The sequence below is a fragment of the Meriones unguiculatus genome, chromosome 1, assembly GCF_030254825.1.
Source record: "Meriones unguiculatus strain TT.TT164.6M chromosome 1, Bangor_MerUng_6.1, whole genome shotgun sequence".
Classification (NCBI taxonomy): domain Eukaryota; kingdom Metazoa; phylum Chordata; class Mammalia; order Rodentia; family Muridae; genus Meriones; species Meriones unguiculatus.
In genome coordinates, this window is record NC_083349.1 from 79,594,095 (window position 1) to 79,618,859 (window position 24,765).

General features: G+C 37.3%; 1 protein-coding gene across 39 annotated transcripts in view; it reads right to left on the reverse strand.

Moving 5' to 3' along the window:
• Nrcam (neuronal cell adhesion molecule) overlaps positions 1–24,765 on the reverse strand; it is a 509,489-nt gene that overhangs the window by 56,811 nt on the left and 427,913 nt on the right. For 12 of the 39 annotated variants that reach the window (XR_009594569.1, XM_060392024.1, XM_060391962.1 and 9 more), the window contains 12 exons: positions 23,594–23,791; positions 23,426–23,496; positions 21,644–21,869; positions 21,055–21,170; positions 19,352–19,556; positions 17,425–17,547; positions 16,666–16,851; positions 15,243–15,278; positions 8,649–8,774; positions 7,335–7,487; positions 2,121–2,252; positions 1,465–1,543 (listed from right to left, as the gene is read on the reverse strand). Coding sequence is in view for 38 of the 39 variants with exons in the window: in XM_060392024.1 (XP_060248007.1) it covers positions 1,465–1,543; positions 2,121–2,252; positions 7,335–7,487; positions 8,649–8,774; positions 15,243–15,278; positions 16,666–16,851; positions 17,425–17,547; positions 19,352–19,556; positions 21,055–21,170; positions 21,644–21,869; positions 23,426–23,496; positions 23,594–23,791 (1,651 nt within the window). In the remaining variant the exon portion in view is untranslated. The remainder of the gene's footprint in view (positions 1–1,464; positions 1,544–2,120; positions 2,253–7,334; positions 7,488–8,648; positions 8,775–15,242; positions 15,279–16,665; positions 16,852–17,424; positions 17,548–19,351; positions 19,557–21,054; positions 21,171–21,643; positions 21,870–23,425; positions 23,497–23,593; positions 23,792–24,765) is intronic. The other 27 variants (XM_060392120.1, XM_060392102.1, XM_060392113.1 and 24 more) reach the window with 10 other exon arrangements.

Below are 24,765 nucleotides of genomic sequence, written 5' to 3' on the forward strand. Positions count from 1 at the left end.
TAGTGGGTGGGTGCTGCCTAGGGTTTCTAAACACTTATAGCCCCAGAACCAATGTCTGACATCAAGATAACCATTGCAAGATGTTGTTCTGATATCATGACCTGTAGAAGTTCCAAGAGCTTTTACAAAGTATGGCTTTTTCTGTTGAAGAGGGGAGGAGCTTAGGTGCTGAGATACTGGAGGCCAGGCATGCTCACACTGCATAGACACTGCTATGAAAATTTCTACTGAAATATACAGTTTTTCTAAACCCATTTTACATTTCCTACATTGGCATTACATACTAACATGGAAATACCAAAAAAAGAGCTATCGAGGAAGGCAGGACCTGATGTAAATACCTATCTATAAAGGGACCTGAAAATCACAATAGTGAATCTTTATCTCATCCAAAAGTATTTTTTTCTATCAAAAATAAAGCCACAGCTTGAGCTTCATGCATATTTAGAAGATTATATTTTATGTCATCAAGAAGCTAAATTATAAAAGGAAATTTTAAATAGAGTTTATCTTAGGGTATTAAATACATGATAAACTTACTCTGTTTTCAATGATGTTTAAAATATTCATTTCTCTCTGTGGAAGACGTGTGGTATTCAGGTAATAATAGTTTCATTTAAAGAGACTTTAAAAAGTATATAGATTATGCTAAATTATTAAGTTAAATGAATAATGTATTATTGACATTCTGTGAGTGGCTACATGAGTGGCTGTGATAGTTTTCAATAATGAACAGTTTCTAAAACAACCTACTCCTATTTTTGACTAAAAGTCAGAGGGACAGGTATTTAAGAAAAAGCATTTTATAAATCTTGGAGCTGAGTGTGCAGTTCAGTAGTACAGTGCTTGCTTAGTTTGTGTAAAGCTCTGGGTTTGGTCCCCAGTACATACATATACATCACCCCATGCCCCCCACAATGGCCATGGTGGCTCATAACTATGACTTCAGCATTTGCAACACTGAGATAGGATTATTATGATTTTGGAGTCAGCCTGGTCTATGTAGTGAATCCCAGGCCAGCCTGAAGTACATAATGAGATTCAATCTCAAAAATAAAACAAAAGAAAAACAGAGCATAGTCTTGCTAACACTGGTTTTATAAACACACATTTACCTCACACTGCAAACAGTGCAGAGTCCTTCTCATTCTCACTGCAACACAATGAAATTGCTGAACAACACAGCTTGCGTCTCCGGAAAAAGAATAGCTTCTATTCTGACTCTAAACCTATGACTACAATGGAGTTTTTTTTAATGACAATTTTTATTTTTGAATGGAATATTTTACCAAGAATGTTTTAATCAAGAAAGATGGATACATTTTGACATGGATGTGTTTTTAAAGTAATAACTGCCAGGCAGGGCCCACTGCTCATTGGTTTCTGTTGTCAGAACCCATGGAGTGTCTAAGGGTAGTGTTCAGTGGGGCAGGGAAGGCTGGGCTGGAAGGAACAAGGGCTCACCTGTATTCTCCAAATGTTCCATCATCTTCCTTCATGGGCTGGATTTCGGGGTCTGCATGAGCATCCTCTTTTTCTTTAACTGAAAAGTTTGAAGTGACATTATTATCCATGGATCCTGAACTTCCTTGTTCAAAGTTTGCATTGCTGAGCAGAGACAGCAGAGCAAAGATAATCTCTATATGAGTAGATGCTGTGTAACTACGTATTTAATGTGGCTATGAAAGTGCTTTGATATTTACTAAATTAATGCTTATTAACACATCAGGCTATATCAGTCTTTTCCTGTTGAAGAAATGATTTTTAAGTTTCTTGTTATTGTTTTCTATTATCCAATTAGTGTATTGACGATAACAAATCATTTTGTAAATATATTATTTTGCAGTGTTTTAAAATGATTTTTAATGTTTTTAATCACATGATAAATTGTCAGGTAAGTAAGATATAAATACATCAACTATATAGGGACCATAATGTAATGTCACACAGGTTATTGTATTCCCTCTGGAAAAGTGTACATGCTGGCTTCTTCTTTTCCTGTATACTGGCTTTCGGTGCTACTTCAATGCTCATAACCCTTTTGGAACCTAAGGAAGCAGGCTTTCTTTAGTTTAGCATATAATTCTGTAGCACTAGAAAGCATTTTTAATCCCTCTTACCTGGATATTTTCCACCCTTGTTTCTTCTGATGAAACAAACGATGAGCAAAATTAAGATGAGGAGGGCAACAGCACACATTAGACCTATGAACCAGCCCTGGGTTGCAATATCCACTTGCCGGCTTGCCATTGCTACAAAACAAATCAATGGCATCAGTGGGAATAGGTTAATATCAAAATGAGATCTGTTTTGGTCTTTTCATTAAAAACAAAACAAACAAACAAAAAAAAAAAACAAACAATGCCACAGTATATGAGCCTTTAGGTACCTTTCACAGGACTTTAAATTGGAATCTGCCAATCATCAATGAGAAATTACATACTCAACTTTGAAAAACTTTTATTATGTAAAAATTTTAAATAGAGAAATCTTGATGTTAGTAAGAATAAGTGCTACTGCATCCTGATAATCCCTGGGTTCACAGTTACTTCAAGTACATATTTCTCAATAGAAGTACAGTTCCAAACCAAGTAAAATCTATTATTTTGGAGATAAAATAAAGTATGCTAATATAAAACTGAATTTTAAGCAGACCAGAATATATACGTCTAATGGAGTATTTTCCCTTCAAAAGAAATGACTTTGGGAGGTGAAAATGTCACTGGAATGCTGAAGCTATTTTTTCAGTGTTTTAGAAATCTGTTAAGAAAAGAAAATGGACCATGCAAGAAACCTAGCCACAGAACGCCAGCATTATTATTTTACAAAACACCAAGATTCTGAATGAAAATCCTGAGAATGTCAAATCTGCTGTCAAAGGGCCAGTATTTGTTATTGTTTGGGCTCTATTATTCAAAGAACCTTAAAATATATTTTGATCAATAGAACCATTATTTGGAGTAAGTGAACAGTTTGAAGAGAAAATACTCATTTACAAGTATACAAAATGATGTGGAATTACTTATTCAGCTACTCATAGTACACAAAGCTCCTAAGTTTAGGTATTATGAAAAAGTGTCAATTGCATGGGACAAAGTGCAGCATCAGTGGCTATTCAGATATGCCCACAAGGACTTGTAAGTTTGCATGAATTCTTTATTAAATTCCTTTGTTTTTTCTTCTTTAACCATAAGCAACAAAAATGTTTTCTTCTTTTGCTTTTATACACATGCCTATATTGTGCTTTTAACCTGAGTTTCCTCTGAAAGTGCTTCACTATAGGGTTAGATATGTGTGACCTCTGCATGCAGAAATAAGCATGTGTATCCCAGATTTCCCATATGAAGTAACATTTCATTGTGTCCTTTCGCTACAGAAAATCTAGGGAAAAGATGAAATAGTCAAAATCAAGTGTGAAGTGGGATGTAAAAAAAAATGTCTGGAGAAATGTTTAAGAAATAAATTGGAGGTGAAAATATATTATTTGGAACATAAAACAGAGGCCAAAAGCCTTTTATAAACAGCCCCCTATGCCTCATTAATCAGAGGGGTTCTGAGTTGTATTGTAACCAGGAACATGTAGAACTTGTGTAAAAACAGCTCTGGCTTTCATACACATGCCACAGTGGTGATCATGGGGATGATAATGATGCCAGCTAACAATTTATTTCTCTATGCTAGGAACATACTGGAGGCAAGATCTCATTTAACCCTTACAACAGTCCTATGAGGTAGGAATTGTAATAATCCCAAGGCCAGAGAGGGTGAGAACAAGAGCTTTTCTAAGAGCGAGAAGGGAACTGTGTCTGTTTGTCTGTCTTTAGTTAGTGAACATGCCACTAGGCTATTTAACTGTCCTGATATAATGCATTCCTGAAAATATGGCCAGACACCAAATTCACAAATGTCTGAATATGATAAACTTCCTTGGGGATTTTCCATTCCAGGACAGGTAAAGTTTGTAAAATGTTTGAAAAATTCATTACATTCTCTTCAGCAATATAATCTTAATAATTTACACATGGTCTTTGCATGCCTTTCTTCAAACAGAGCCCAAAACTACATGGCAAAAGTTATTTTAATCATGAGAATCCTTGATAATATTGCATTGTTATAAGTAGTTTCAGCATTTGTGTCTTTCATTAAATCAAATGAGACTGATGAGATAAAATACAAGATGCTCAAGTGTTAGTGCTGACACAAATGGATACTTTCAGAACTGAATTCCTTCCCAGCAGTTACCCATGAGTAGCTGTGCAAAACTAATTGTTCCCTGGAATCTGACCAAAGATGTTCACGTTAGCTTTGAATTTTTGCTTCTATATCAAAGAAAAACAGTATTTGGCTTTTCTACAATCCAATATTTAAGAATAGCTACTCACAACAAGTGAGCAGGTATATGCATACATACATACAGACACACATACATACATAGACAGAGACAGACAGACAAAGATGAAATCTTTGGGCTTTTTTGTTCTTGGATCTGAGCTTCAAAGAGTTTGACTGTGAAGTGAATCCCGAAAAGCTCATGTCCTGGTCCCCAGTTAGGGTTCTCTTGAGAGGTTGTCATACTTGAGAGGTGAAGCCTTGCTGAAGGAATTTGTTCAATTTGTGTCTTATTTCCTGGTCCTCCCAATACTGTATGCCTGATTCTTGGTCTATCAAGACATGAACAACTAGCTTCAGGCTCCTGCTGCAATAGCCACTTGCTACTTCCACCATCATCCTTTCCCATCATGATGAATTAGACTCTCAAACCACTGGCTGAAATAAATCCTTCTTCACTAAGTTATGTCTCATCAGGTCACAGAAAAGAAAAAAGTAGCTCATATATGTGGATATTAGTTGAAAAATGAAAGTGGATTTCCTTCTCATCTAGAATTTCTATAGTTAAATCATATGCATGTATTGCTTGAATTATCTACTAGCTGATAAATTAAACTAACATAAAAGGAGCATGCAAATACAAAATAAGGCAAAGGAGTGAGGTCTGTCTTGATTCCTAGACATTTCGGAACAGTCTGTTGTTCTCATTTTGCTTGTTGTAACATGAAGAGTCTGTGCTGCATGGTGGGAGATCTCTGAGTACAGTGTTCTTTGGTACTCCGAATCTTAGAGTGAGACATATGATTGATATTTATGAAGAATTCACAAACATAAAAATGTCCTGTCTAGAACCTGGAAACAGCCCAGATGTCCATCAACGGAGGAGTGGATACAGAAATGGTGGTATGTTTACACAATGGAATACTACTCAGCAATCATAAAGGAGGAAATCATGAAATTTGCAGGCAAATACTGGGATCTAGAAAAGATCATTCTGGGTGAAATATCCCAGAAGGAGAAAGACAAACAGGGTATATACTCGCTTATATACACCTATAAGATATGATAAACATAATGAAATCTATACACCTAAAAATGATAATCAAGAGAGTAGACACGGGGTAAGATAATCAGTCCTCATTTAGAAAGACAGATGAGATGTGCATTGAACATATGACAGGAGTCTACCGCAGAAGGCATCTGAAAGACACTACTTAGCAGTGTTTCAAAGCAGACACTAAGACTCATAACCAAACCTTCAGCAGAGTACAGAAAATCATATGAAAGAAGGGGAGTTAGTATGATGGGGAAAGAATAGGAGCTCCACAAGGACCAAATATATCTGGGCACAGGGTCTTTTCTGAGACTGACATTCAACCAAGGCCATGTATAGATATAACCTAGAACCTCTGCTCGGATGTAGCCTGTGGTAGCCCAGTAACCCCTCAAAACCTAGTGTTGAGAGGAAGCCAGAACAGCAGATTAAAGGTTTGCATGGAGTGCTTCCTTTAGTCCTAAGAACAGAGCACTGCCCCCTGGGAGGAGGTGGGGACATTACTAGAACTATATCAACACTTGGTTGTTGTTGTTATGTAGATTATGTAGAAGGTGACAATAACTCGCATCACTGGCACACAACAATGTCCCACTCATTTACTCATCTTGAATAAGACTAACACTTGTCACTGGGGTAGCAAGCATCTACCCCTGAAGAAAAGATGTTTTTGTTTAAAGGAGACATCTTTGATGGACAAACATGCTAGCTATACCATACTATAGCCCTACCAGACTGCAGTTGTGACTGGGGCGAGTTCTTCAAATTGACACATGGTGGAAGTGGACAGCAGTGATGCCCACTTTAGAGAGATTTTGTGAGTATGGAATGAAAAAACTTCTTGCCTATTGTACAGTAGACTGATTAAATGCTGTATTATTGCTCATATTCTAGCTGTATGTCTACACAAACTTTTAGTATTTTGAAATTAACCGTTATCATTAACAAGCAAATGTCTTACAGAGCTGAGTTGTTTAGAATTCCCCTTTTATATTTAATACATTTCCTAGATTATATATGCAATGAATATGAAATAGAAGGAACAGAATGATGGGATTTTTTTAAAGCATATTTAGAAAGCCTTGTTTTGTAAGTTATTCATTATTAACTTTGGTTTCTCTTTTTAAAACTCTTCCTGGGTGAATATTTTTAAGTGATATAAAATGGTTTTAAAATCATGTTTTTTTAATAAAACTACAACACTCCATCTTTGCCTTTGGTTTCTACAAGGGTATGTAATAATTCCTTAAGAATAAATGACATGACTGAGCAGAAGATGAATGTATGAGTCCTAGAATTAACACAGATCGAAAGGCCCCTGTTTCAATCTGAGTAAGCAGAGATTACTTTCTTGGCACCAAATATCTATTATTACTAATTATTATTATTTTATATGAACATTTCTCTTCCCTTTAAAACTTTACTTTTTTACTAGTAAACTCTGAATAACAGTCACAAAATTAAAACAGGCAATTTTTTTGCAATACAGTGCAATACAGGACTAACAGAATTTCCTTTGTACAAACTTAGTAACACTATATCAATCATCTAACCAAATTACAGGCTACTTCTGGGTTGTATTCCATTTTAGTGTAAAGAACTCTGACTATCTTAGATGTGATTCTAACCTAAAAAGAATTTCAGACATTATCTTTAATTTAATTCAGAAGAATCCTAAATATGGGAATTATTATAAATTGAAATACAAATCTAAATAATGTAAGTTAAAGTTATATTTAGGTCTTTAGTTATATTTAGCAATAATGTAGTTGAAAGAGGATTTGTCCAACCTTGTAACTCTTATAATACGAGCAGACAAACGTAATTAAAATGCAAACTCCCAATCCATCAGATAGACATTCATAACCCTGTAAGCTCCAGCCTCTAACTGGAGTGTCTGGTGGCTTATACTTCTGAGCACGAACGAGAACTGGTGTGGTGTGTGCCTCACCTGGTCCTGTCTCAAACACATCCTCTGAACTCACAAAACCAGAGTCCCCCTCAGCACCAACTCGAACTTTGTATGCTGTTCCTGGCATTAGACCCTTTAACCCAAAGAAGCTTCGAGAACCATTTACAATTTCTTTCCTCCATTCTTCTTTGCCTATGGAAATTTTGCAAAACAACAAACAAACAAAAACAAATTTGAATATTTCAAGGGATCAGAAGTTACTTAATACTTCAAGAAAGTATAATTCTCTTTGAGGTAAAAATAGAAAAAATCTAGGCTGGCTGAACATAACATTTTAGATATTGCAGATCTAATTATTTCAAATAAGTCAGTTAAAATGAGGAGCTAAGTGAAAACATACTCAAAGAGGAACCTATTGGACACTCAGTGTGCACACAAGAACACATATCGCATTATGGTCATTATTCCTTTTAATACAAAGAATACAGCCTTATGTCCTCCTTGGCTGAGTTTCTCCCAAGATGTTTAAGAAATATTTTACATTAAGTGGCTTCAATGCACTATGAGAATTGTTTATAAAGAGTCATAAGATGAATCTTTTGATAAATTTAAATGCCTTTAATTGTATCTGACTTATAAAATTTAATATTTTTCAAGAATTGATGAAATCAAGTTATTTCTAAAGGGACTGCTATTTATAAAAATATGTATTTGATTGGTAAGAGCCTGAATAAAAAATTGGATGGTGTGCAACATTTTGTCAGACATTGTGCAAACACTCGCTGGTCATTTGGGCTGTGATATGTAGGGCACACTGAATTGAGCAAGTGATGGGTTTCCACGAGTCACTGAAAGCTCAAGCTGCCTGCACCTTCCACGACACATGGGTGTGATGTAAACTTGGAATATATAAAACTTGGTAATACAAAACACCAAGACAAAAAAGGATGTTCCCACAGCTTTAATTCTCTTCAATTGCTTGTAAAATTTTGCAGGGTTAATTTGATTTCTACTTCTAGGAATTCCAAATTGAAAAAAAAAAGTTGTCTTATTTGTACTTAAAGGTTAGTATTTTATTTACTTGTTGCATATACAGAACCAATTTAAAGTGCTCTGACATGAAAAATAACATGCAGTGAGCTTATGCACCCCTGGCTATTGATAACAGAATATCTCTATTTATATATTAAATATGTGGGCTTGTGGTTCATTGTGGTTTTATTAAAATGACTCTGATTATCTTGATGGAATCAAGTTATCTTTCAATTCAGCCATAGTAAATTGTAAACATTATTCTTGGTCTCTTAAAATGTGTCCCCCAAATCAAAAGCAGGGTAATAAATCATATCTTACTGCCTGCTACACCATATTCAACATAAAACTTCACATGCTCTGGTCCCTCATATTCCCAACTGATATTGGCATACGTCTCAGCAGCTGCAGCAGTGAGATTGCTGATCCTGGGATTTACTGCTCGGACTAAATGCACAACAGAAAAACAAAACAAAACAAAAAATCATATTACAGCGCCATACACACTGATTGAAAGATAAAATGATTGAAATTGTGCAAATAAAATGTTAGAATTTATTGTAAAAAAATTTAGTCTCTGCACTTTTACTCTTGTTATAGAAAGATGTACCCAGTTACTAAAATATTATAATAATCAGAGTAGTGATGTATTATTAAAGTTATGAGTTCTAGTCCATGAGTTCTGAGTAATGTAAGCTGCTTTCCATTAGATCCAGTCCCAGTAAATGTCACTGTCTTCATTTATTGATGGACAATGGTGACTGATGAACTGTCCTGAGAGCAGAAGCCGTTAGAGGATATCAGGCTTCCAGGTATCATGGGGTTACTTTTCTATTTTATTTAGCTTTTCAGTGTAGGTCTTCAGAGAATTTATGTTGGGAGGAAAAGAATATTCTCTAGAATAATGACTTCTAATCTATTGTGAGTCACAACCTGAGAATCTGAGGATCTGATAAATTCCTCTTTAGGAATTTAGAGGATTTCACATCTGTGCATTAGAGGATGTTGGCTAGGATCCTGCTGAAGGATATGATGAAGAAACAGGTATAAACATGGTGGTCAAAAATGCTCTACCAAAGGTCAAGAAGAAATAAAAGGAGCAGGAACTAGCTGACATGACACATCCCAGACAGTGCCTGGCTTTGGTTACACAGCATTTCCTGACGAGAGCCTAACCAGCATCTAAAGATCCAAATTATGGAGGCTCCTTGATGTTCTCCATACAACTGACTAAAAACACATCTAAAGTAATTAGAAGTGTTATTTGAACACCCTGGTGCTAATTCTATCAGCCCCACCCCAACAGCTTCAACTAAAAGAACTATGTGAGCTAAAATTATAAGATCCTTTTGCTACTCTCAGAGAAATTATATGGGATATGAAATCAGAAAGCACTGAGAAGTTTTCCCGGACTCTGAAATTAATTCTAAAATGTTATATAATTTAGAAGTTCTGTGTTGAATGCTGTCTGATGAAGTAGCATATCTTAGGATGAGGTGTATAGAGAGATCTGTGGGGAGGAGGGTTGGAAAGGGATGGTAGAGAGGTGTGAAGTGCACACATGTATGATATTGTCTACAGACAAATTTCATTAATAAGGATATACAAAATTTAAAACGCACATTATAGTTTAAAACGCACTTGACCTGTGAGATATAACTGGGTGACATGCATACTTTGTGCTGTATTGTGCTGATGCAAAAGGAATAGCAGAGGGCAGAGTGATTACTGAATTACCAAAAACAATTTTAATTTTCCCAGATTATCTTCTTAAGTGGATAATGGCAAGCGTAAAATAAACAAAAAAGAGCTATATGGTCATGTGTGTGAACTATCACCAGCTGAAACCTAGGGCACACCAATATCTATCTATCTATCTATCATCTATCTATCTATCTATCTGTCATCTATCTATCTATCTATCCATCTATCTGTCATCTATCTATCTATCTATCTATCCATCTATCTCCAAGACAGGGTTTCTGTGTAGCTTTGGCTGTCCTGAACTCACTTTGTAGACCAGGCTGGCCTCGAACTCACAGAGATCCACCTTCCTCTGCCTCTCTGAATGTTGGGATTACAGGTGTGTGCCACTGCATCTGGCATAATAAGGTTCTTTTAAAAATTCTGGACTATGAGCTTGGAATTTAGTTGGTAGAGTGTTCATCTAATGTCTATGAAGCCCTAGGAGTGACCCTAGCACTGCATAAATCCAGGTGTGGAGGCACACTCTTGCAGTCCCAGAACTTGGAGGTAGAAGCAGGAGTGTGAGAAGTCAGGGTTCTTCCTCAGTTACATATCAAGTTCTAGGCCACTCTAGGAGACAAGGCTAGCTTAGGATACATGTGATCATGTCTTAAAAAATTATTGTGACATCATAAAACTGATGAATTTAATCTTGGAATAACTGTAGTTTCTTGAAAGCAGAACCATAGCTAAATAATTTTAACCAGATAACATCCAGCTTTTTAAAAAAAGATTATTTATTTACTATGTACACAATGTTCTGTCTGTATGTACACCTACCTGTCAGAAGCAAAGACTAGATCTCATTATAAATGGTTGTGAGTCACTATGTGGTTGCTGGGAATTGAACTCACCTCTGGAAGAGCAGCCAGTGCTCTTAACCTCTGAGCCATCTCTCCAGCCCAACATCTGGCTTTTTTAAGCTTAAAGTTTTAAAAATTTATTTACATGTATTTGTGTGCGTGTGTGTCTATGTATGTGTGCACATGTGCATATGTGTGCTTATATGTGTACATACAACATGGCGCTTGGGTGGAGGTCAGAGAACAAGTTGTGAAAATCGGTTCTCTCTTTCCACCAGACCGGCTCTGGGAATTAAACTCAGGTCATCAGCTTGGTGGCAAGTATCTTTACCAGTTGAGTTATCTAGTCAGTCCTGAAACAGTAGTATCTATGAATATCCTTTTCTGCTTTCTTTCTACTGCTTCTTCTCTGGATTGTTCTGACACTTACATTTTTATTTCCATCTTTACTAAAATTAAATTGGTGTTCTGAAGATATGTCAGTCCCACTGTGTTCACTGAAGCACTCTTTTTTTTGTATTTTTTTTTTTATTTTTGAAACGGTTTGTCAAATTTTTTTTTCCAATGCAGTTTATTTAGGAACCTTGAACAATCATCTGACCCTGGGGAAAGCCAGCCCACAGCTTAAATAGCCTCTGAGTAGCCAATCCCAGCGTGCCACATGGGCAATGCAGATAGGTCCATATACATGGAAGCAAGCCAGATCCTCGGCCTTAGCCAAATGTGGAGTTGTTTGTGACAGAGAGCACTCACCATGGGGAAGGTGGAAGGTGGAAACCAGCTCCATCTTTAAGGCGCGGCATTACGCAGCTCTCTACAGTTCCCCCTTTTTGTTTTAGACTCATCAGGCAAGAGTAGAGGTCTGATCTCTGATATTAGAAATAAATTGGGACTTTGTACCGATGTTCATTTAGGTGTCATCCACCCAAAGAGCATCAGACCCGTCTGATACGTTTTTCTCAGAGGCGGGACCTGGGGCATCAACCCGCATGCAATCAGACATGCTCTTCTCTGGGTCCAAAGCGGCTGACCCTGAGTGCAGTGCTTAGCCTCGCATCCTGAGCGTAACATTTTAGCTTTTTATGGTAGCCAACCATGCTTGGGGAGACTGTCCTGCACTGAAGCACTCTTTGTGAATAAGGACAGGGAAACTAAGGAAAGGTTGTCGGACATCAGCAGATAACCATAACTGGTGTGCACATGAAGGAATACCACTCAGCCTTACAGAAGAAGAAAACACTATTTGTGAAATAAGCCATACTCAGAAAGAGGAGTCTAATTACATATGGAATCTAAGGCAGCCAAACAGAAAGGGCAGAAAGGTGACTGCCAGAAGCTAGAGTCAGGTGGGGAAACTTCCAATTTTAAGACAGACGTATTTTAGATCTCTAATGTGTTATTAGCTGTACCTAAAGTGTCTTTACTAAAACCTTGTATTTATTTTTCTCTTCAATGTCAGATTACAGTTTCTTCAGGTTGTATTGCTTGGCCACTTTTACAACAGGGAGTTCTAACCTTCTTACTGTTAGCTGTTCTTGCTCCACTTTCTTGCTCACTGAGTGCTTGGCATCCCAGGCAATGAACAAGGGGCTCCCAGTGCTATCTCTGAGCTTGGCTTCTCCAAGGGTTTCCTTGCCTACCTCTTACCACAGTGAACCTTTCTCCGCAGCCACATTCCTAAACTACAAAACTTCCCTGTTAAAACTCAAAGACTTACCTCTGTGGCTTCTGTGGCTGCTACAGCTATTCACCTTTGGCCTCCAATACAGTCACAACTCAAGGGCATCTCTTTTCCACTAGTACATTGCTAGCTATAACACACCATCTTGTGGGTTTTCTAATCCTGGCCTTTGTTTGTGTTTCTGACCAAGAATTCAACCTTGACTCACCTGCTAGAGAAAATTGGCCTTCAAGACCCAGCGCTAAGGTAAGTTCTTTGTGAAGCCTTTCCTGACCCTGCTGGGCCAAATAAATGCTCTCCTTCTTGGTGCTCATGTAGCATTTCATTCATACTACAGGTTTGGCATTTTGCTGCCACATTTCAAGCATGTGAAGGGAAAAGTCTTGTTTTACTTTCTTGATTCACAGTGTCAATTAAAAAGTAGTTGTGTTATTTGTGCCAAGGAGACACCATTACCTGCTACACTGAGTGTTCAAACACATTAGTGTGGGATTTTGTTGCTGTTGTTCAGGTCAAATAAAGACATGAACTTTAAACTTGAGTTTCTAACTTATTGGGTCTTTACTCTAGTAAAAATCATCTAGTGAGAGTCATATTCCAGGGAGGACTCAGCACTGGCTGTTGCCTAGTGGAGCTTTTCCATTCAGTCCTGGGGTGACCATGGTGGCTGCAAATTAAGCAGAGCACAGGCTTACTAATTTCTCCACATTCCTATATCAACTAATTACTCTACAAATCTGTTCTGGTGTCTGGTGTCAAGCGCATCAGTGTCAAAGTGATGGGACACAGAGATACAGATCTTCTAGCAGTGGGGTGGGGGCAAAGCCCACATCCACTTTGCTAAGGTCTTGTTTCATTTCATTGATAAACCTTCTCAGAGCTAGCTCCCAGAGCCCTGGCCCCTGAGATCATCTAAAGAACCATAGAAATTGAACAAGAACTGCCAAACAAGGTAATTTTTATGTAATTGATGCTTTGAATCAGACAAGGAATGGATCAAAATGGACTCCTAATGATTTATTCACAACTTAATTATTTTCCTTTTTTTTTTTTCTGAGACAGGGCTTCTATGTACAGTCCTGGGCTATCCTGGACTGCCTTTGTAGACTGTGCTGGCCTTAAACTGACAGTGATCTGCCTCTGCCTCCCTGAGTGCTGGGATTAAAGTACCATGCTCAGCTTTTTCTCAACGTAATTATACTGAGGAGAGTGTACTAAGCATGTACAGCTTTGTTTTTCTCTCATAAATTGTCCACAGTTGAATTTGGTAACATCTAATAAAAACCAAAAGTCTTTTAATATAGATTTATTTTCATTTGAGTTTAAAATAGAGTTTATTGTATTGAAATATGACCAGCAAGAGGGAAGCGCAGACTTGTGTCACTGGCAGCCCCAGGGAAGCACAAGTTCTTGGCTGCCACTGGCCATGGACACAGACATAAGGCAGCCAGGCTTTCAGTGGAATTTTTGAGTCAAAGTTACATAGCATAGCTTGTTGTACAACTACCCATCCTTTTAGCATATCCCAGAAAAGAGATACGCATATAGAACAGTTATTCTACATACAATAGAAGCTTAGAACTGTTACAATGTTGTCCTTTTAAGTCTAAAACCACAAATATAATTTAAAATGACTGAAATGAATATAATTTTGGTTCATTTGCTCTAAAATTAACCTTGCAATTCACCAAGGCTCTGGCTATGAGCAGAATTTCTAAGAAAATAGAAAATATATATCAAGTTGAAGCTTACAATAGTGGACACACTTAAGACAAGACTCCCAGCTCTCTTGTTCTTTTCCTTCCCTTCTATTTATACTCATCTGGTCTCTTACAGCCCAGGACAAGGCCTCACTGTGGGTACTTCACTACTTCACTGGGAGACAGTTCTCAGAGGCAAGCACATAGCTGCTTTCTATGTGCCTAGTGGACCAATAGCCAGAAGTCAAATGTGGGGTATTTGCTACAGGTGAAAGAATTATTACAAGTTATCAAACAACATTCTGCAGCAAGTGTTTAGGACACAGAGGGCAGTCAAAACTAAAGGAGAGTAGATACCATCCACTGAGGATCATTGACTATAGCCCAGGAAGGGGAGACTTGAGCAGTTAGTGGCAAAGACATGATAGAGTGAGATAGCTAAGCAGAGCATGGAGGCTGACTGGAACACTTATGTGCAGAGACTGTCACAGATCAGTTGTGGGGTATCACTAAGCCAAAGCTCAAAAAGATAGTATGTTGTAATGCTATCAAATGTAAATACCCTATGTCACTCAGGAGTGAGGCCAGGTCAGATGGCAATCAGAAGCTCAGTTGAGCTATTTGTGGAAGGCTGTTTTCATCTAGGATTCAAATTCCTGATATGTGACATGGCCATATGGAAGATCTGTGACAAATCTTCAGTCTTGGTTCCATCTGATCTAACTCAAATTATACTCTTATAATCTAAAATTAGGATTTTCACGAGGGATAAATCTTGAGAAAAAAAATTGTGAGTTTAAACATGCAATTTTCTACTCATAAAACTATGTAGAAACTAATTTCAAAGCCACTATTGGCCCAGATATTCTCCTTTTGGTGGTTCTGAAAATATTTTGTTTTCTCATTTTTACCCATGCTGCACTTCTCCATATTTAACATTACAAAGTTCATACAAGTATAAAGTCATGCAGATGAATTATTTTACCTTTGCCTGCACCTACATCAGGCGGAAGAATACCAGCTTGATGAAGGGAAACAGAAACAGGACACTAGATAGTTAGATGTAACACACCCGTGAGCATGTACAGCCATATTTTAAAAAACACTTATTGAAATGCTAAAGCATGCAAGAAGAATGAAGCCTATTACATCAGGCACAGGGACAAAAATGTATTATTCTTCCCAAACTTACTCCATAGTCAAATATAAACATTATTTAAGGTGCATTATTCTAAGAAGGCTTAGGATGTTTTGACCCATTTTTGGACAGAATTTTTATGCCATAGAAGCTACTGAAGATAACCAATAACCAGATGAATAGTCCTTAAGAAATTCTACAATTTAGAGACATTCAAAACAAAACAAAAAATCTTTCACAATAGTTAAAATACTTGTAGGTTTATCTGTTTTATACATGTGAAGTGTGAATGTTTTGCCTGCATTTGTGAATGTGCACTGCATGCATGCTTGGTTCCCACTGAGGTCAGAAAAGGGCATCAGATATCTGGGAACTGTATTTATTGATGGTTGTGAGCCATCCTGTGGATGCTGGGAACTGAACCTGGGTCCTCTGTAAGACAAAAGTGCTCAGAACCACTGATCTATCTCTTTAGCATCATTTCCCACTGTTCTTGATCCTTTAATCAAAAAAATTTCTGAATGATTTTTGAAAATACTCAATTTAATGGGACATTTTTTGCTTCCTCTAAAGATGACATACCAAAATACAATGTTTCTTTGTTATGCATGAAATAAGTGCATTATTTAATAATTATTTTTAGTTTTTTTTTTCTAAAAAGTCTAAATCAATATGTAGACAAGCAAGACTTAGGACCTAGAGCTAGAATTATATATAGTCATATATATGTACATGTGTATAGGCAAAAAGTTACATTGAACCTTGAACTCAAATGTGACCAATATTGTTCTTTCTTCTTCCTGATCCAATATTTTTAAAAGATTTATTTATTTGTATGTGTGTCTGTTTGTATGAGTTTATGTGCACCATATGCATATCAGGTGCCTGTGGAGGCCAGAAGAAAGCATCAGATCCAGTGGAACTGTTGTTATAAGCAGTTGTGAGCTACCAAATGGGTACTAGGAACTGAACCTAGGTCCTCTGCAAGAGTAGTAAGTGCTCTTAAGCACCAAGCCATCTTAGCCACCTATTCCAATATTTTAATGTAAGTTTAGAAGCTTCATATAGGCTTGAAAAATAAACACCCAAATAAATGAACAATTTTTCATTTTTACCATACATTGATTTTTACCATACATTGGGATGAGAAATTACAAATAAATATATTATTTGATAAGATGGATATCCCATAGCAAGAGAAAAAGAGGAGTACATTTTAATGCTTCTAAAAATTCCCTGATACTTGTAATTATACAGATTTTATACATACCCATCTTACCTTCATCCACAGTTGTAACTGCTTCCTCTGTAATCTGACTGCCTGATCCCACAGATGTTTGTGCATAGAAATAAAACTTATACCGAGTGCTGAAATTTAAATTTTTTAAAGTCCAGCGTGTCTTGTTGGCAGGAATTTTTAAATCTACCAGAGGGCCTAGTTCATGTGTGCTGTTAACTGTCAATGAGAAGTGACAAACAGTGGATTCCCCATTAGCTGTCACAGAAATACTATTGCAAATAGTATTATTAATAATATTCAAAAAACAATGTTCCCAGTATACAAGCCTTTCACAATCCTTCTTATTCATTGGCTAACATACTAACGACCAGTAAAATTGTAAAATGTAACATATAGTAAACAAATGGCTTACACACTAGGAAAATTTGACAGTTGGATTACAATAGCAGTTTTCATTCTTTGCTGATGAAGTTCAACATTGTTAATAACTCCAACACTCTCTTAGGATTCTGTGGCCAAGGAAATTCCTCTTCATTTTTTTTTTTTTTTTGTCACATAATAGTCTCCTAATCTAATGATAGGACCCTCCCTTCAGGCCCACACTTAATAACCTGTATTATTCAAAAAAATAACTTAATTTTTAATAGCACATACAATATTTTTTTATAACAAGTATGCTCTGAAGCTCTTTCTGGACTAATACTTGAAGGTATATATAGAAATAACCAGCTTGCATTTTATAACAGAAGTTCATTTAAAATCCAACTTCTCTTTATCACGGTGACTTACTTGGCTGATATTTTAAGACATACTCAGTCAGGATGCCATTTGGCTGGCTTGGTGGGTCCCATTCCAAAGTGAGAGAGTCCAGTGTAGGATTGACAATTTTCAAATTTGAGGGAGCACTAGGGACTTTTAATGAGAACAAACAGTCAACACAATTTGTAAAGAACATTCCAAAGCAAACACACTTATCAATTTACACAATTGATCCAGGTTTTGGTTTCCAGTTTGGTTTATGATTCAGCTGAAAATACATTAACACAAATCTGTGGCAGAAACTTATTTCTTTTCTTCTCTTATCTTTTTTAAAAATCACTTCCATTTAAATTCATTTAAATCATCTTTTCAAAATATATTGTGACTGTCTTTATAGGGACTCAAATAATCTATTTTAAAGTAGGCAGCTCTTAAACTCAATTTGTAAAAGCAAAGTGGTTGCTAAGGGAGACCATCCTCAGCAGGCCTTTCAGAGGAAGCAGCTGTGTTCTGGTCCATTAAATACTGTTTCCCCAACAAACCATGTGTCTCCTCATAGTCCCAGTGCCCTGCCTGATGGGCTTTGGGCATAGGCCAGTTTGCCCAAGTGCTGAGATGTGCTTATCCCAAGTGTTCACAGCATCCCATGATCTGAAAGTAAAAGCAAGGTTGTCTCACTCCCTACCCCAGGATGGAGAAGGCATAAGGGCTTCAGATTTCCTGCACAGAAGCTGGCAAATTATCAGATGGAATAGCCCCAGTCTTCAACTCCCACCTTTAAGAGGATCAGAGCTGACCTCCATCAGGATGCTGCCTTTTTTCCATATTTCCTAGAAACCAATTAATGACACTGCCATCCCTGTTTCACTCTAGTCAGAAACCAGAGAGCCAATTTGGTGTTCTTGTTTTTACCATCTCCTGGGATGCTAAATCTTGGCAATAAACTCTTTTCTCAACCATATCCTCTGCTTCTCTAGTCCTCCTGTCCTTTGCCGGGGCCTGCAATCATGCTTGCCACAGGCTTCTAAGATTCAATCTAATTGGTTCTTAATTTTTGGAGGTCATAGGTCTCTTCTCTATAGAAAAAAAAATGTGTTGACACGCTGCATTGTGTTGTTGCAGGAAGTTCATGGTAGTCCTTAAATGTCTCAGCAGATCCCACAAGGACTACACAGTCTGCAAGCTAAGGGCTTCTCGCCCCCAAATTAGTATTCATGACACCAAAGATCATGCATGATGTCCTTTCCTTTTCTCACACTTGCATTTTGTAGGAGCTGTGTTTTTTTAAAAAGGGTTGTGACAAACCATTTTTCCTACTTTCTTTCGTTCTTTAATCCTGTTTATCTTTTCTAAGACCCCTTGACACATCCAAAGGATCAGCATGTGGCCTCAGTGGTGAGAGATTACAGTGGAAAGAGCCCTTCTACCTTAGCACTGTGAGGGCTGCAGTTTCCAGCACCTTGAAGCTTGATGTAAGACTTTCTACTCTTCTAAGTCAGTACAACGTTATAAGATACAAGAAATCATGAAAGCGTGTGAGTCAGCTCCAACTTACAGAAACATCTTTCTTTTTGAGTATTGTCTTACATCTTCCTTCCAGCACTCACTTTCCAGAGGAGAGACACTTCTACTGAAGCTTAGGGAAGTTACAGAATGTGACTCAGCTCAGAAAGCTAATGACTCAAATGCTACATTAACATTGTTTCAGATAGCATGAGTGAGGAGAAAAAATTTAAGGGGAAGAAGGCATCTGCTAACAGCATTCTGGATTCTGAAGCATTGTGTGTTGCCACTGGTCATATGTGAGTGACATTTTGCCAGTTTTGTGTGTGCTGTGATTATTTATAATCATGCATTTAACTTCAAGAGTATCCTCTCAATGGAGGGTCTTCCGTAATACAAAACCTTTCAGGATATGCTGTGTGCTCTTTGATCCAGGGACACACTCATTCCTTACCTCCCTCTGGAGTATGGAAGCTTTTGTCAGTGCTGGCTGGGCCTTCCCCTTTCCCATTGATCACTCGGACATTGAGTGCATAGTGACTGTATGGTTGCAGCCCTGGAAGCATGCCGTGAGTCTTGCTGCCCTGGAAGGTGAGGATCTTCTTCTCAATGTGGCGTCTATTTCTTTTAGATGAGCTCTGTGCCTTCCAGTAGTAAATCTGAAGAAGCAAGAACCCCAGTTCAGAAGTCAATATAATTCATGGTTACGAAACCAAAGCACTGGGGCTGGCAAGGGGGCCCAGCAGGGGAAGGTCCTCACTGTGAAAGCCTGTCAATCTGAATTTGATCCCTGGATCCCACATTTGGATAAAGTTGTCCTCTGACCTCCATACACTCACTGTTAGATGTTATCGCCCTCATCTTACCTACTTTAGGAGTGAACAGCATGTGTATACACACATAATTTTTAAAGCTGAACTGCTGTTTTTCATAAAAATAGTTTGGGGAATTTTACATAATTAGTAAAACTAATGGATACTAGTTCTTAGACAAGAGGGACAGAAGCCTACAGATAACAAGGAAGCAAGTCTACATGATGAAGCTGTGATTTATTACTTTGTTAAAGTAATATAAATGAATGAATGAAAATAGAAATGAAATGAATAGGGCTCACTTAGTTCTTTCAGAAATGAAAAAAAATGGCCATAATGATTTAACTTATATAATTTTTACTGCCCATTGTTTATATACTCTTATAGATGTATAAATGAGGTTACACTTTAAGAGTATATATACTCTTATATATAGCACATCACTTAATTTAATCCTCACCCTAACAAGGCTTTTATCCTGTTTCTGTGGCACCTTGAGCTTATGGGTTACTGAGGATTTCTTCCAAGGCCATATGAACCTATACTGCAAGCCATCTAATTAAAGGTACTTTTAAAGTACAGGCACAGGTTTTGGAAAGATAAGTCAAGTGTTGCCTAACTTTTGGGTCAAAAGGTGAGAGAACTTTTGTATATTACATTTTCTTGAAGGCTTCCTAGGAATTTAAAGGCATTTTTTCAAGATAAATTAACATATGCAGAATCTAGTCAATATGGGGGGGCGGGGGGGGTGGTGAAGGAAGAATACAGTACAGTACAAAAAATATCCTCTAGGGGTCAGTGTCAAATCAAAGTAGTGATGTTAGTGTGGGGTTCTTTGTAAATGAATAAAACTTCTCTAGGAATCAGTGTTCCTGTGGTTTTTTTTTTGAAAAAAAAAAATACTCATAAGAATGACTCAGTTATGGGCTACAGATTCTTAAAGTGTAACCTCATTTATTAGTGCTTTCCATATTATTGTAAAGCTAAGTGCAATTTGTGACATTCTAATTCTTAAAAAACAGTGTACCTTATTTCACATGTACTGTTTAGTTAGCAGAATAATTCCAAAAAGATGAGAAACCCATGAAACATAGAGAAAACATCATTTTATCACCCTAGATAAGTGATATTTCAAGTCATCTCTATCTGGGCCTTTAGGTGTGGCTGGGGACAGTGAGCAAAGGAACTCATAAGTCCTTGAACAGATAATTCATAAGTCCGTGAACAGATAATTCAACTTAATGATTCAACCACATAATTTCAACTTAAAATGGTATGCGTAACAAGCAGCCTTCACCATAGCCTTAATACTAATCAAAGAACACAAAGTGTTCCCTTCACCTACCCGGTAGCCTTGTAAGTGTCCTCGGACGCTCTTCAGAGGTACTGGGTCCCAGTGTACTTCTGCCAAGGTACTGTTCACCACAATGACACGCACATTTCCAGGAGCCACCATTGGAACTAGAAACAAGACAAGAAAGCGTGGTGGTGGTGAAAATAGCTGCTATGTTGTATTTCATGCAAAAATGTCACAATATTCAATAACTTTGGCTTGAAGCACACTCCACACTATACTATAGAATCCTATTATAGGGACTGTTGACAGTTAAAGTAGACATTTTATTATTCATTCAACTATGAAACTATGAAAGCAACTTTAATACTGTGAACTTTCATTTGCCCCACCTGTAAGCTCTGCATTTGGAATCTAGAGTTTTACACAAGTCAGGAAGGCATTCTACCACCAAACAATTTCTTTGGCACTGAATCACTGCTTATCACATAGTAGGCTGTACAAATGAAGAGAAATATGCAAAATGATTGCTACCTCTTCCCTTGCTAACCTAGGTACCTTTGAAAAGAGCCTCAGTCTGCAGCTTGGTAGGTCTGCCCGTATGGGCAAGAGTAGAACGGAACGAACAAGGGACACTTACGGTCTTCTCCGGAATGCCCCAGGACTGCAGCCGGCTCTGGAGCAAACCCCACATCATTCAGGGCTTGAACTTTTATCAGGTATGGGACAAAGGTTGGTGTGCCAGAGACAATGTATTTGGAAACATTGGCCACAACCACAGACGTCCATTCATCATCACCATCTTTCTGGCGCCAGCTCACTTTGTACTGGAGGCCAGGCCCATTCGATTCAAAACCATTCAAGGGCTATGAAAAAAGCCAAACAGAGTAACTGGACAGCTTTTCCCAGGAATAGCAAATCCAATTCCTAGACTAAATAAAGCAAATGCTGAAACACTAAAATGCAAGCTATTGAAAACTCACTTCTACAGAGACTATTCTCTTTTTTCACTTGTGATGAGATCAAAAGTTTGTTTGGAACCAAACTTTAAAGGTTTTATATTGTAATTCTACAGTAGTAAATAACACATGATGAACCTTCCAAACATTGGCTCCATAATATGTGTCATTGAGTCTTAAAACATTCTAGTTATCTAGATTCACTTTATATATTTCTATTTGTGTCATAGCTCATCATTGTTCACCTGGAGATGGAAACTTATGAACTGTTTCTCTATTAAAAATTATATTTGTCTATTCTATGTACATATAAATATGCACATGAGTATATATGTGTGTGTGTGCATATATAGATCTAAAATTTTGACATTATAAAAATAAATGTTTATTTTAATATTGATTTTTCAAATTCAGAATACACAGATAAAGTAAGTAAGAATGATCATAATAATAATTTAACTACTGGGAATAGCTTGATGCATGTCTTCCAAATGGTCTTTCTGATGATGATAACAGCTAGCATTTTTTGAGTACATATTTGAGTGAGGTATTTTTATTATTCCCATCTTATAGATGACTGACAGATACTTGACAACTATCTACAAGTACCAAAGTTCAGATTCTCACCTGTCCATTTTGGCCCCCAGAGATAGGATATTATTTTTTTTCTCTGCTCTTCTGCTTCATTTGGATGCTGTGAATTGGGCCAGGGTTCTCTGGAAGAGCAGTCAGTACTCTTAACCTCTGAGCTATCTCTCCAGCTCAAAGGGTTTTTTTTTTTTTTCCTAGACAGGGTTTTTCTGTGTAAGAGCCCTGATTATCTTGGAACTCACTAAGTAGACCAGGCTGACTTTGAACTCAAGCACATGAACTATTTGGCATTTTCCCCCTATCATGCTAAGTTCAGCTTAGTTAAAACTGACCTAATCCATATGTGAAAAGGTGATCAATTATTGTCATAAAAAGGAGTAACAGTAAAAGAGCAGTTTTTTAGCAGGAAGATTGATAGCAATCAAATGTTTAATATATTTTGTTGAGTGTGGCACATTTTCAGACCTCCTACAAAATTGATGCATTTCTGTACAGGACAACTGCAAATATATAATAATTTTTTAACATACATAGTTTTTAAGGAATTGTACTTCTAGCAATTGAATTTGAGCAAATGTGCTTACCCATGTAGTGTAAAGACACATGCAAAAGAATCCACCTTGCTGCATGATTTTCAGTTGAAGCAACCTATTTACAAACAAGCTAAATGCTGGGATTAAAGGAGTGTGCCACCATGCCCAACTTTTAGATAGAAAATTTTAATTTACTATATAACATTGACTCCTAAATAAAGTATTTTTCCCACAATGAGTAAAAAGTAGTATTAACACAAATATTATTCTAAAATGAACTTTTTTTGTTCAGTCTAAAAATGCTGAGGCAAAAAAAAAAAAAAAAGGCTCTGTGCTCACCTTCCATGTAATCACCAAGTTGTCAGGCTCTGTTCCTAGTCCTTCCACAGCTGTGGGATTCTGATCTGGTTCTGGAAATGAAGTAGTCCCGCACGAGTAAGCTTCGGTTCTCTGAGAGGCATAGAAACCTCTTCTGTTTTAGGTCAGGCCCCTGTGTTCTAGCCTTACCTGCAGCTTTTGTAAGATACTGCTCAGATGCCTCGCTGGGCACACTCCTCCCAATGTTGTTCTCCGCCATGACTCGGAAGGAGTAGTTCACATATGGAGACAGCTTCAGTTGGGCTGTAGTCTGAGTTCCAGAAACTTCAGCCTGGTGGTGCCATAATCCTGCCTCATGCATTGCATCTTCATATTCAATGATGAATTCTAGTCACAACACCACACATACCATAAGCCAAAGATAGTTTAGTCAGTATAAGGACAGATTGCCAGAGATAACTCATGGCAAGCAAGAGTAGCAAGACACAAGTGATTTAAAAAAAAAAAAATCCTGTTAGGATATTCTGAGTTTGATATTTAAGCACATGAACTATTTGGCATTTTCCCCCTATCATGCTAAGTTCAGCTTAGTTAAAACTGACCTAATCCATATGTGAAAAGGTGATCAATTATTGTCATAAAAAGGAGTAACAGTAAAAGAGCAGTTTTTTAGCAGGAAGATTGATAGCAATCAAATGTTTAATATATTTTGTTGAGTGTGGCACATTTTCAGACCTCCTACAAAATTGATGCATTTCTGTACAGGACAACTGCAAATATATAATAATTTTTTAACATACATAGTTTTTAAGGAATTGTACTTCTAGCAATTGAATTTGAGCAAATGTGCTTACCCATGTAGTGTAAAGACACATGCAAAAGAATCCACCTTGCTGCATGATTTTCAGTTGAAGCAACCTATTTACAAACAAGCGAAATGCTTGCCAGTGGGGCATACGTAGCAAAATATGGTACACAAACACTGTGGAACATTCTGTATCTGTTATCACGGAGGATTTCTCTAAGTGTGTCATCACATGAAACTGAGCAGGATACAGCAGAGTACACTCTTGGTGCTGCATCTCTTTAACAATACAAAGACTGGCTAGATCATACACACTGGATTTCCTGTTAGAAGGTACACACTGGTTAATAGTGGTGTGGCCAGGGGAGCTTGCAGTCCTGAGAGGGAGGAAGACATACCTTTCAGGTACTTTCTGTATTGCTAGAATGTTGTGGTCTGCCATGTTTTACCTTTGCAAAAAATTAGGTATCACCCCTGAATGAAATTGGCTTGAGGTACTTTATATTTTCTACATTAGGTTACTATATATGTGATAATGCCATGCCTCTGCAAAGCA